This window comes from Canis lupus, chromosome 13 (genome assembly GCF_048164855.1).
Source record: "Canis lupus baileyi chromosome 13, mCanLup2.hap1, whole genome shotgun sequence".
Lineage (NCBI taxonomy): Eukaryota > Metazoa > Chordata > Mammalia > Carnivora > Canidae > Canis > Canis lupus.
In genome coordinates, this window is record NC_132850.1 from 36,429,760 (window position 1) to 36,443,214 (window position 13,455).

The window sequence follows — 13,455 nt, forward strand, 5'->3', positions numbered from 1 at the left end:
TTTAGTTAAATTGTTTTTTAATCTTTGGTACCAATTTTAGTCTTTTCTTCAAATGTGTTTTATACGAGTCAGCTTCCAAGAGCCACAAATACCTGTTATCTCTCAGTGTTGTAGAAATTCAAGTAACTACATAAGAGCTGTGGATGATTCCTAACAAATATAGCATAGCATTATGTACCTAACATGCTCAACACACTCACTGAATTAAATAAATAACTGCGTAATTTAGCTTGCCACTTTTAGTTAACTGTCTATTGGAGGAAGCAGATGACAAAACTCAGCTGGCTAACCTTATTCTGTGTCTTTCTGAAGCTCTGCTTGCCTCAGTTTCCTTACTTGTAGATGAGGGAGCCGAACAGATCTCTAGAACAGATCTCTAAAGCCTATATGATTCTGAGATTATAACTTCTGTGATTCTTGCTTCAGGAGAATCCTTATATTCTCTAATCTCTTTTCCCTGTGTGATTTTTCTTCAGTATAATTTTGTCAGTCTTTACCACTAAAAGGCAAGCTCCAGGAAAGGAGGCATTTTAACACATTGCTTTATCCCCAATGCTGAAATTAGGGCCTGGGAATAGTGAAAGCTACCACAAATATACATACCCTTTAATATGCCTCAGTAACAGGATATTTCTTTAAAAAAAAAAAATCAGTATCCATTTAAATGTAGAATAATATTTTGAAAAGTTAGCAGGAATCAACTTCAATAGGATTACTGAATAAATTTTTAATTTTTAGCGAGAGCAAGTGTTTAAGTCACTGATACAGCAATATCCCGAATCCTTTCTTAGTAGTAGTATTTGGTGGCTCTATTTCGAAAGAAACACAAAACTCAAAAAATAACAATCCGTTATATTACAGTCTGCTCCTATGTCACTCTTGAAGTAAGTGCATGATGTTTGGAAATGCACCCAGTACCTTTGGATCTTAATACTGTATCAACATTTATACCCAAAAGCTGTAGAGCAAAGCAGCACATCTTTTATTTACACAGCTGTTTGGCTCCAGGGAAAAATAAGGTAAGAAAGTAAAGCACTGGTACCATTTTACTATTACAAACATACTCGTCATCTGTTACACACAAATGGCTGTGGTTCACGTGCACACTTTCTCAGCTATTGGACCAGCCAAAAGGCAAAGCACAGGCATTAATGAGGCTGTATGTGTTTTAAACATAAATGTGAAAAATACACTGATAAATATCTTTTTCATATACTGACTAGAATAATTCTAAAATATTATTGGCCTACTCATTCACAGATGCAGAAAACAAAACAAGCTCTTCTTCAGGATACACATAAGTCAGATGTTCTACAACACTTTATTTTAGCATTTATCTTATTTTTAAAAACTAAGCCAATCAAAAAAAAAAACTAAGTCAATCATCTCAAATACCACAGATTAGATTCAATATAAACAAACATCCTCTCCAATCACGAATAGTATCCCTAAAGTTTTAATGAAATTCATTATTGTACCAAAAAAGCATCATAAAGAGCTTGTAAGAATGATAAGCATATAATAATATAAGAATGGAATGGAAATAAAGCCTCAATTCTCTTCCATATTCTTCATTTAGAGATGAGAAAGAATTATAAAAAAATCTTAACAGATGGGTGAACAAAAAGGTAGTTAATGCTTCTCAGCAAATCAGGCTAGAAACCAACTAACTCAGCTAAACACAGGAAGTGTTCCTCTTTTATTTTATTTTATTTTTTTAAAGATTTTATTTATTTACTCATAGACAGAGAGAGAGGCAGAGGGAGAAGCAGGCTCCACGCAGGGAGCCCGATGTGGGACTCGATCCTGGGGCTCCAGGATCACACCCCCGGCTGCAGGCAGCACCAAACCACTGTGCCACCGGGGCTGCCCAGTGCTCCTCTTTTAAACACCACAAAAATATCTGTGGATTTCTTTAATTGTAAAGTTGATAAAATATAAAAATAGCCTGCATTATCCTAGGGTAATTCAAATGAAAGAATCATAAACTTCCAGACTGACTCCTAGATCAGATTTACACATCTAAATGTCAACTTAAATGCTTCTGTACCTGTTCATTATAAACTATTAGGTCTAGAATTGAAAATAATACATTTAAGGTATGAACATTTTAAATGTGTTTGACATTCCAAAGGAGGGGAGAGTTAAAAATGGCTGGAAAGATTTTTATTTTTTAATTTTTTTAAAGATTTTTTTAATGTATATATTCATGAGAAAGAGAGAGAGAGAGAGACAGGCAGAGACACAGGCAGAGGGAGAAGCAGGCTCCATGCCAGAAGCCTGACAAGGGACTTGATCCCGGGTCTCCAGGATCACGCCCTGGGCGGAAGGCAAGCGCTAAACCGCTGAGCCACCCAGGGATCCCCTGGAAAGATTTTAAATATCCAACGACTTTAAGTTTAAAGTAACTGGACTGGGTCAGTAATAAAGAAAAATTGAAAGGTGAGGCACAGAAACTTAAGACGAAAATAGTTCACCTTAAGTAGAAGGTCTCCCCTTAGTAAGAAAAAGGTAGTTTATAAATAACTCCCACAGTATATGATAACTCCTATACATACACACAGCATTAAAAAGGAAAGATTCTGTAACATCTTCACGAATACTTCACTCCTTTCTTCTTATTTTTATTGGCTAACTTCTTGCCTTGTTGGTTGTAATCTGATTACGTCTAGCAATGCAATACTCCAATATATCTGTTTTAGGAATAATACAGATCAGAACATTTAGAGTGCTGTTTGACAGTTTCGAGTTGCAGGAATTTAAAACAAATGCCAAGAAAAGCAAAGAAAAATTAATCATACTGAAGTGCTGATTCTAGAAGTAACTTTGAAGGAAAGCCTTACACCACTTTACTATAATACTTCTAATAAAGATGTATTTCTTCCAACGTGGGCAAAAACGTAAAGAAGAAAACAAAAAAAACCCGCAAAAGTTCATGTATTATTGAGTTCTGGTTTAAAAATCAACCTATGTTCTTATAAAGTGATTTTCATACTAATTAGCAATGACTCTGCTAATTATATTTGGAAACTAAGAACTGCTCCTTAAGACTGTTTAGAAAAATACGTGGAGAATTGCTCAAAATCCACACAAAGGTAAATCACAGGCTTTGTCAATTGGATGAAGAGGAAGGACTATGCAAGGCAGACAGAAAATGAGGCTTCGTTTACACGAACCAGGTAGAAATAGGGGGGAAAAATCCATAAAAACTGGGTAAAGATGAGAAGAAGAAAAAAATCGCCATCGACAATTCTACTTCTTGCTTCTCAGGTAAGAGGAAAAACCGACCGGGACAGGAGGGAGTCCCAGGGTCTAAACTCCTCCGTCTACTAAGGAAGGGGCCAGGGCTTCCAGGGGATGGATACTGGGTTCACAGCGACCCGGCACAGGGGCCGAGTTCAATACTCCGGGAACACTGCCCTTCCCTAGAATAACCGATTGCTTAACACAGGAATCTAAACTCCTTTGACACGCAAAGCACCGTCCCCCAAACTCGAGGAGCGACGAGCCAGTGTTCCCCGCTCCCAGGTCTTGATTCACCTGGCGCGGAGAGCTCCCAGCGCGGCGGGGCTCCGCGTTTAAAGGGCGGTCCCAGGAGATACGCGATTGCCAAGCAGCCCCTCTCCGCAGGAAGGGACGAGAAAGCCCGGCAGCACACGCCGTCCGCTCAGCACTCGCACGGCCCTCGGGAGAGGTAGGGCGGGGGCCCCGCCGTTAACCCCCCGGTGAGGAGAAAGTTGCTCCAGAGCCACGACCCGCCGCGTTCGCTGCAAACTTTCCAGCCGCAGCGCGAGCGCCGTCACTTACCGGCGGCAGAAGTCATGATTCCCCGCGCAGCTCGCTTCCCCGCTCGCCCCTTCAATCCCTGCTCCTCTTACAGTCCATTGTTTCAAGAGTTTGGGCAGAAGAGAAAAGCCTCCACGGCGCCCGCATTCCGTCCCGCGGCCCCGCGGCGCAGCTGGAGCGCCGCACAAAGGACGCGGCCGGCTCCCGGGGCCCGGCGACGCTCCCGGGCGCGAGCCGCAGGCGGCGGGCGGGCACGAGCGCCAGTCAGCCGAGCTCCAGACGGACGGCCAGGCGCGGGCACGAGCAGGGCTCACCGCGGCTCCGCCGGCGCGTGCTCCTCTCCAGCTCCAAAAAAAAAAAAAAAAAAAAAAAAATCAGTGCTCCTGGCGCCCCCTGTTAGTCGCGGCCGTAAAAGGCGGACAAAAGCTCCAGCCTCCTCCAATCAGCGGGCGTGAGCTTCCTCCCGCTCCCGCCCCTCCCGCCCACACGCTCAACCTCTGCTCCAATAAGCGGTCGTGAAAAGGGGGCGTGGGCTGCGCGGCCTGCTGGGAATTGTAGTTTTGTGGACAGACGCGACGGTCTGTTGCAGACGCCGGGGTGCCGCCTGCTCTCCCGCCTTCATTTCCCATCGTGCTGAGGCGGGTGGCATGGCGGAGAAGGATGACACCGGAGTTTGACGAAGAAGTGGTTTTTGAGGTAAGGGGAAAATGGCGGTGGGTATGGCTTGCCTTTGTTTGAGAAGGACGCGGGGTAAGGCGAAGGGCAGATCCCAGGAGAAGGGATCGGGTGACGCTCCTACCCGCCTCGGGCATCGAATCTCGGCGATTTCTGGGCCTAGTGTGGGTCGCAGCCTGACAGGTGTAGCCCCAGGCACGGTCGCCGCGGCAATCTCCGCCTCAGGCCCGCCCAGAATTCCCAGCTGGGGCCCCGTTGCTAGGCCCGCGCACCGGAGCCCTGCCCGCTCCTTCCCGGGAGATGACTATGCCGCGGGGGTTCAGCGCCCGGGTGGGGCGGGGCCCGATCGTGCATTTTTTGGATACTCCTCAATACAACTTAGCCTCCCCCCTTTTTCGTCCCGGATTTTTTGGGTCTGTCTCCAGAAGTGCCGCAGGTCACGGTTCACAGTCGAGGCGTGGCCCTCGTAATGAAGGCAGCAGGTGCTAGTTTTCTAACACGTTTTAAAATCTGTGTGTGGGATCTACCGAGAATGATTAGGACCGAGGCATCTCAACATCTAGGTGCCATTCTTTTGTCCTTTGCTGTTGCGCTAGGTGTAGCCAGCTCTCCTGACGCGAGGCTCTGGGTGTGAGTGCTTTTGTGTGGGACTATTTTAAGACGTTCTCTGCCATCTTGAATGAAAAAAAAGAAAAGAAAAAAAAAAAAAACACCACCAACAACAAACAGGCGAGTGTTTTTGTTGCCATTTGTCTATCAGATCCAGGTGAAAGCTTACATCCAGTGTAGATCTATTGCACGTATGTAGGCTTTAGGTTTCCTCATCCAACCAGATTTTTTTAAATTAAAGAAAAAAAAAAAAAAGGAATGACCCATTCCAAACAGTGGGAAAAGGTAGGCATTAAACTGCAGAGTGATAAATGGTGAAATATGTATAAACTGTCATTGGAGGATTGATGTGGAAACGGCAGTCTGTTCTTGTGAGAGGCTACACCCAGTACGTGATATCGGAGGTAAGCCTTGAACTATGAATCGGATTAGAACGAAAGGAGAAAATGCACTACCGGGAAAGAGAACTGAACATGCCAGGGTTAGGAGGTGTGAGAGGACCTGGTATGGATTTTTTCAGGGGCATGAGTGTGGAGGGTCGCTATCTAAAGGGGTTTGATGTGGCTAGAATGTAGAGGTAGTGGAAGATAAGGCCATTTTATTTACCAAAATGAAGAATCTGGATTTGAGGAGCACATTTGGGAAGGCAAGTGTCTGAATTTCGGAAAGGAGAGAAGAAATAATGGAATAATGGCTTGGATAGGGAATTCTTAGAATTAAAGGTAAAATCAAGGAAAACAGTTACAGATTGAATGTGGGAGATGAAGGAGACAAAAATCTAGGTTGCTCAGGGTAAAGAAAACTGGGCAGCTGTTATTTTTTTTACCCTATATTTTCTTAGATTTATGAATATAATAGTAATGGATGCTCAAAAATATTTCATTGTAGGGCAGTGCGGGTGGCTTAGTGGTTTAGCGCCGCCTTCCGCCCAGGGCCTGATCCTGGAGACATGGGATCGAGTCCCACGTCCGGGCTCCCTGCGTGGAGCCTGCTTCTCCCTCTGCCTGTGTCTCTGCCGAGCTCGCTCTCTCTCTCTCTCTCTCTCTCTCTCTCTCCCTCTCTCTCCCTCCCTCCCTCCCTCTCTCTCCCTCCCTCTCCCCCTCCTCCTCTCCGTGTCTCTCATTGATAAATAAATAAAATCTTAAAAAAAAATTTCATTGTAGAAAATAAGCTATAGAATTAAAATCATCCTTTATCCTATCACCCAAAGATGGCCCCTATTAGTAGTATAGTGCTGTTACAGACTTTTTAAAAGCAAATGTATATTTAATGTGTGATATTTTTTAAAACAAAAGGTATCATACCACATAGAATTTTGTATGTATTTTTAACTTAAATTCATCATGATTCTTTATTCATTACTGAAAACATTATTAATAATTTAATAATATTATGTATGTGTATTATAATTTAACCATTTACCCATTTTGGATAATTATATTGTTTTAAAATACATTGTAATAACACTGATATGATTACATCTTAACTGCAACTCTGATTTTTCCTTAGAATAATTTCTAGAAGTGAAACTAATTGGTCAGTTTTTTAAAACTTATAGAGAAATAAGAGAAAGGTTATACTAATTTATATTTCCACTAGGAATAAGAATATTCATTTCACCAAATGCTCAGCAATGGTTTTTTTTTTTTTAATTTATGATAGTTACAGAGAGAGAGAGGGAGGGAGGCAGAGACACAGGCAGAGGGAGAAGCAGGCTCCATGCACCGGGAGCCCGATGTGGGATTCGATCCCGGGTCTCCGGGATCACGCCCTGGGCCAAAGGCAGGCGCCAAACCGCTGCGCCACCCAGGGATCCCTTTAGTTTCTTTTAATCTTTGCTAATTTGATGTGGAAAAATAGCATTCCATTGTTCTAATTTATATTTTGTGCATTTATTGGAACCATTTAAATTTCTTTGCATGTTTCTCTTTGTATTTTTTGTCTACTTTCCTATTGGATGCCAGCTTCTTTTTTTTATTTTTATTTTTTATTTTGGAGGAGGGAGAGACAGAGCATCTTCGACAGGGTCCATGCTCAGCATGGAGCCAGAAGCCTGAAGCAGAGCTCAGTCTCACGATCCTGAGATCATGACTGAGCCCAAATCAGGAGTCCCATCACTTAACCAACTGAGCCACCCAAGCACCCTTGGATGCTAGTTTCTTAAAAATTGGTTTGCAGGGGCTCTTGGTTGGCTCATTCAGTTAAGCACGTGACTCTTGGTTTCAGCTGGGATCATGATCTCGTGGTGGTGGGATGGAGCCCCCAAGTTTTGCTCAATGCGGTGTCTTCTTCAGGTCCAACTCCCCCTCTGCTCTGCTCCTCATGGTCATTGGCTTCTTCTCTCTCTGTATTTCTCAAATAAATAAATAAGATATTTTTTCAAAAACAGTGATTTGCAAAAAAACAAGCATAAGTTCTTCAAGTGTTACTTAGCCTTATTACACTTACAGAAAATTGTTTCTAGTTTGCTGTTTGTTTTTTGTCATATAAGCTTTACTGAAGCATAATATGCATAAGTGTACAAATCATAAATGTGCAGATTGACAAGTTTTGACGTGTTAAATACACCCATGTGACCAACAGCCAAATCAAGAAACAACAACACCAGCACACCAGAAGCTACCTTTTATTTTCTGTGGGTTTTGCCCACCTCAGAGATAACCATTATTCAGACTTGTAATAACTTATTTTGTCTATTTTTATACTTTATACACTGTGCAATTCCATTTGTATATGCTTTTTTAGACTGACTTTATTTTTGCTCTGTGGTCTTGTTAGATTCATCCATATTGTCATATGAGCATTTTTATTTCTCCATAGTATTCCATATGAGTGACAACTTTTTAATCCATTCTGCTGTTCTAGTTTGGGCAGTTTCCAATTTGGGACTCTTCTAGCTAGCGTTGCTTAATATATATGTTTTGTTGAATGTCTTTATTTTATTTTATTTTATTTTATTCATTTGAGAGAGAGAGAACAAGTGGTGGGGAGGAGCAAAGGAAGAGAGAGAGATCAGGAAGCCCAATGTGGGGCTCAATCCCGGGACCCAGAAATCATGACCTGAGCTGAAGGCAGAGATGCTTAATTGACTGAGCCACCCAGGCGCCCCTTGTTGACAATATTTCTGTTGAGTATATACTTAGAAGTAGAATTACTGAGTCATGGGAAATGCACCTGTTCACCTTTTGTAGATATTGCTAAATATTATTCCAACCTAGTTGTACCAGTTTATACTCCTGCCAGCAGTATGTATATAAGAGGTCTGGTTGCTCTACATCCTCACCAACACTTGGTAATGTCAGTCTTTCTTGTTACTATTCTGGTTGTGTCTTCTGGTGTATTCTTTTGCTTTCAATTTGCATTTTCCTGATAAGGAAACTGAGTCTTTTTATATGTTTATGAGCCCACCCTATGTATCTATCCACTTTTGTAAAGCCAGTTCAAACTGTGTATTTTTCAATTGTGTTATGTCTTTCACTGTTGAAGGGAGTTCTTTACATAATACTGGATATAGGGTTCCCCGAATGGCTCAGTGGTTGAGCATCTGCCTTTGGCCCAGGGCGTGATCCTGGAGACCCAGGATTGAGTCCCACATCAGGCTTCCTGCATGGAGCCTGCTTCTCCCTCTGCCTGTGTCTCTGCCTCTCTCTCTCTCTCTCTCTCTCTCTCTCTCTCTCTGTCTCTCATGAATAAATAAATAAGTTAAAAAAAATAATACTGGATATAAGTCTTTTGTTGGATATATGCACCTCAAATATCTAAGAATGTGTGTGGCACTCTCTTAATAGTGTCTTTTAATGAACAGAAGCTCTTAGCTTTATTATAATCCGACTAAACCTTTTTCTTTTGTGGTTAGTGCTTTTAAAGAAATATTTGCCTACTTTAAGGTTAGGTGTTTTCTCTGAAAGTTTTATTTTACCTTTTGCATTTAGATCATCCATCTGGAACTGATTTTTACATGGTATGAAGTAAAGGTCAACATTTTTCTTCCCGAATGGATGTCCAGTTAACCTGACATTTGTGCAGCAGACCATTCTTTCTCCCACTGAACTACCTACTATGTTGCCTTTGTAATAAATCAGGATACCTTGTATGTGTAGCTCTGTTTCTGGATGTTCTCTTTTCCATTGGTCAATTTGACCATCCTTGTGCCATAACATGTTATTTTAATCAGTGTAACTTTATAGTAGGTCTTAGTGTCTGGTAGGATAAACCTTTCAGCTTTATTTTCCTCCAGGGTTGCTTTGGTTATTTCATATTTGGTCCTTTGCATTTCCAAATGAATTTTAGAATCAGCCTATCAATTTCAATTAAGAAAAAAACCTACTGAGATTCGGACTGGGATTGCTTTGAATCAGTATTTTGATTTGGAAAGACTCACTGTCTTTAAAATACTGGATCTTTCAATCCATGAACACTTCACTGCATACCTTCTAAAAGAGGCAGGTTCCCATCTCTGTGCTCTTGAACTGATTTTACAACAGGGAATATAAGAGAGGAAAATAATTTTCCCTCTATCCTTCTGAATTCTTGACTGAGACCCCTGGTAATAAAAGATAACATTAACAAGAAAAAACAAAGTTTATTAACATGTATAATAAACCTTGCACCCTTGGGAGATTCTGTTAAAAACCAGAGCTGGACAGTGTTTAAAGCAGTAAAAACATTTTAATTCCAACTATCACAGTAGGAGAAAAGAGACTGCAGTGCAGAACCAGGCTTAATTACAAATATAGCATGGGCAAGTAGGAATTTAATTACTAAGAGGAAACACTGAGGTGCGAGGGGTTTTTGGTTAAACTGATTAGGATTCTTCCTGAAGACAGGCCAGGGGGTGGGAGACATCAACCGGGGAGGGGCCAGGATGGTGATAAAAGATGAGGAACCCAATATCATATCAAGGTTGTTAATGCTTATGAAGCTGAAAACACATGATCATGATCATAAGCAACAACATAAGAATCAGGAAACCATCACAACTGCCTCTCAATAACCCACAAAACTGGTACAGTGGTACTGGAACTTGAAATCTATCCACTGTCTCTACTACAACTGCCTCTGCATTACCAGAAAGCTGGTAACACATATAAGAAGGAAGGACAATGGGAAGGGAAGGGAAGAAAGGAAAAAAAGAAGAGAGAAAGAAAAAGCCCAATTTATATCTAGCACCCTAGCTGCAAGGTAATTTGGGAAATTTTACTTACATTTAGCTTTCCTGTCTCTTTATTTCCTGTCTCTTTAATATAAGACTCACACTTATAAAGCAGGAAGATAGAATGGAGGTTGAACAAACTAGTCTATCATATCCATCATAGGACCTAACCTCTCCTCTGAAGAAAATCTGACTGGATATTTTTGGTGTATTTGTTTTAATAGTGTTATTTTAATGACTTTCAGAGTCAGAAATCAGACTCATTTATATCAAGACATACTCAGAATGTCATACTACATTAACATTAAAATCTTAAATTTAGGTAAAGCAAAATTTTGGAAAGTATTCCAAATACATCCTTTCCCTACTTAAAATTCTTTAAGTATCTTGACTTTTTAAAATATTTTATTTATTCATAAGAGACACAGAGAAAGAGAGGCAGAGGAGAAGCAGGCTTTCTGTGGGAAGCCTGATGCGGAACTTGATCCCAGGACCTAGGGATCATGACCTGAGCTAAAGGCTGATGCTCAACCACTGAGCCACCTAGATGCCCCAAGTATCTTGATTTAATATCAATTTCCTGTAGTATTCATAAGCCTACTGTCTTTTCTTATCATTCTGGTCCAGAAATCACCCTTGAGTTATGCTAGTCTGGGTGGTCTAGGAGTGCACTGAAAGATGGTGTAGTAGAGGAATTAAGAAAGGAAAAGAAGAGTGAGATTCCCAGGTCCAGGTCCAGTCCTTGCCCGAGAATCTGACCACCTTCATTTTATTAGTACTAGATTCCATATATATGTTCAAAGTTATTAATTCCAGTATCTTTGAGCCTAACTACCCCAAAAGGCTCCAGTGGAAAGGACAGCATAACCTCAGACTCAGACCTCTCAGGCTGAACAAAGTTTAGAAAATGATGAGCAGCATATCTAACATGATACTGCTAAGCAAAATAAATACAGAAATACCAGTATCATCATTTTACTCTGTAATTGTTATCTCTAAGATGTTTTGAGAGTAGGAAGTCTGTTGACCTCAGGCAGGTGTTAAAAATTTCTGATGTTGCCTTTTTGTAGCTTTCATATTTTTTCATTATAAATTTATTGCAGAAACTTTGAATCAGGCATCCTCTTTTAAGTCCTTCCACTCCCAGAGGGAAGAGTACCTGAAAATAAGAACATTTTATCTGAAGGACAAATATTTCTGCCTCTTTGCATAATTTGTAGTGCATCTAAACCATTTCTTTGTAACTTCCCCTATAGGGACAAAGTTGTCCGCTGGGATCTTTATTCCACATTTCTGTATGTAGTAACCTTACTTTCTGTAGTTGAACTCTTTTTGGTGTTTGTTGAAATTCATTCTCTTTTCCTTTGTTAATTACTGAGAAAGCTAATTTTTGCCCCTTATATGGATTTCTTTCCCTCATGCATACTTCTCAGTAAATTATTGTTAACTCTGTTGGGAGTATGGTCAGGTTTATATCCCTGCCCTCCATCCCCACACTAATCAATCAGATAAACGTGAAATGGGTCTCACAGTACCTTGCACATTTAAAAGTACTTTAAAAAATCCTCTCATAGGGTACCCAGGTGGCTTGGTTAGTTGAATGTCCAACTCTTGATTACAGCTCAGGGTCCTGTGATCAAACTTTGCCTTGGGCTCTTCGCGGAGCTTGCTTAGGGTTCTTTCTCTGCCTTCCCTCATGCTTGCTCTGTCTCTGTCTCTCTCTTTCTATTTTTTAAAAAATCCTCTCTTACTCGATTCTCCTATCTTTATATTATTTTTATAATTTATATTTTATATTTTAATTTTTTATATTTTAATTCCAATACCCTTTATATTTTTATAGGTTGTTATACATCTCAAAAGAACATTAAGGCATTTTTTATAAGTATCATTTGTAGATTCTTTCCTTCTTGCATTATTGATTTAATTAATGGAAGTAAGTTGTTTTTGTGAATGTATACATTGACAGTATTTGCTATTTTGATAATGGAGTTACTGTCGGGAATAAAATTTAAGGCATTGTATTATTTTATTTTCACTTAAAATGTATCTTCAGTTTTCTGTAGTACATTAAGCTCCACAATTGTATTATATAAAATATTCTATTTCTGAATAGTAGCTGAGATTGAAAGCATAGTAAAATTCATGCTTTCGTCACTATCTGTAATAGAAAAAATACTTATTAATGGAGTTATTAAATTAGAACCTTATTGACATAAAGGATTAATATTAAGGCCAAAGCTAATTTATTACCAGATGTACAATAATGTTTGTTTAACATGAATTATAAAAATTATTCTTGGAAAACAAGTCTTTGCTTTTTTCTGTATGGGTCCTGTTGTTTCTTTCATTTTGGCTTCACATATCCTCAGAGCTCTAATAAAGATTTTAACATTTAAAAAAATAAAACCAATGAAACAGAACAGATTTGGGGCAAAAAAAAATACTTTAACATTTTTTTTTAAAATACAAGCATTCCGGGACACCTGGGTGGCTTAGCCTTTGAGCATCTCCCTTCGGCTCAGGTCGTGATACTGGGGTCCTGAGATTGAGTTCTGAGTCCCACGTCGGGCTCCCTGCGGGGAGCCTGCTTCTCCCTCTGCCTGTATCTCTGCCTCTCTCTCTCTCTGTCTCTCATAATAAATAAATAAAATATAAAAAAACAATACAAGCATTCTAAAACATAGTAAGTAGGTCTCTTATTTGTTTTTTTGTATTTATTAAAAGTTTATTTTAATTTGCATTTATTAGAAGTTTATTTGCATTTATGCAAGTTTCTTTGTCTCAAGTTATGGTATAAAATGCTTAAATTATTTTTATGGTTGTCTTGGTATTTTACATAGTTCTATTAAAGGCTTTCATTTTTTTTTAAGTTTTTTATTTAATCTCTACACCCAACATGGAGTTTGAACTCGCAACCCTGAAATCAAGAGTTGTATGGTCTTCCTGCTGAGCCAGACAGGCACCCCAAAGGCTTTCATTTTTTAAAAGCATTGTAGAGGGGCACCTGGGTGACTCAGTTGGTTAAGCATCTGCCTTCTGCTCAGGTCATGGTCCTGAGGTCCTGGGATTGTGTCCAGAGTCAGATTCCCTGCTTAGCAGGGAGCTTGCTTCTCCCTCTTCCCCCGCCCCCACCCCACCTGCTCGTGCTTTCTGTCCCTATCTCTCTCTCTCTCTCTCAAATAAATAAATAAAATCTTTAAAAAATAAATAAAAAATAAAAGCATTGGAGA

The 13,455-nt window shown here is 40.2% G+C and overlaps 2 protein-coding genes and 1 long non-coding RNA gene across 10 annotated transcripts in view; 1 reads left to right on the forward strand and 2 right to left on the reverse strand.

Annotated features, from left to right (window-relative positions):
* The window catches only part of FGD6 (FYVE, RhoGEF and PH domain containing 6), a 107,470-nt gene extending 103,459 nt beyond the window's left edge, over positions 1 to 4,011 (reverse strand). For both annotated transcript variants that reach the window (XM_072773123.1, XM_072773122.1), the window contains exon 1: positions 3,808 to 4,011. In XM_072773123.1, the coding sequence (XP_072629224.1) occupies positions 3,808 to 3,823 (16 nt within the window). In that variant the 5' untranslated portion in view covers positions 3,824 to 4,011. The remainder of the gene's footprint in view (positions 1 to 3,807) is intronic.
* A 327-nt stretch (positions 4,012 to 4,338) lies between these two features.
* The window catches only part of VEZT (vezatin, adherens junctions transmembrane protein), a 74,011-nt gene continuing 64,894 nt past the window's right edge, over positions 4,339 to 13,455 (forward strand). For 6 of the 7 annotated variants that reach the window (XR_012005855.1, XR_012005856.1, XM_072773127.1 and 3 more), the window contains exon 1: positions 4,339 to 4,482. Coding sequence is in view for 4 of the 7 variants with exons in the window: in XM_072773127.1 (XP_072629228.1) it covers positions 4,447 to 4,482 (36 nt within the window). In the remaining 3 variants the exon portion in view is untranslated. The remainder of the gene's footprint in view (positions 4,483 to 13,455) is intronic. The other variant, XR_012005857.1, reaches the window with a different exon arrangement.
* Positions 11,182 to 13,455, reverse strand: part of LOC140602897 (uncharacterized) — a 35,048-nt gene continuing 32,774 nt past the window's right edge. Inside the window, exon 3 of the long non-coding RNA XR_012005876.1 lies at positions 11,182 to 11,381. This is a non-coding gene — a long non-coding RNA (uncharacterized lncRNA). The remainder of the gene's footprint in view (positions 11,382 to 13,455) is intronic.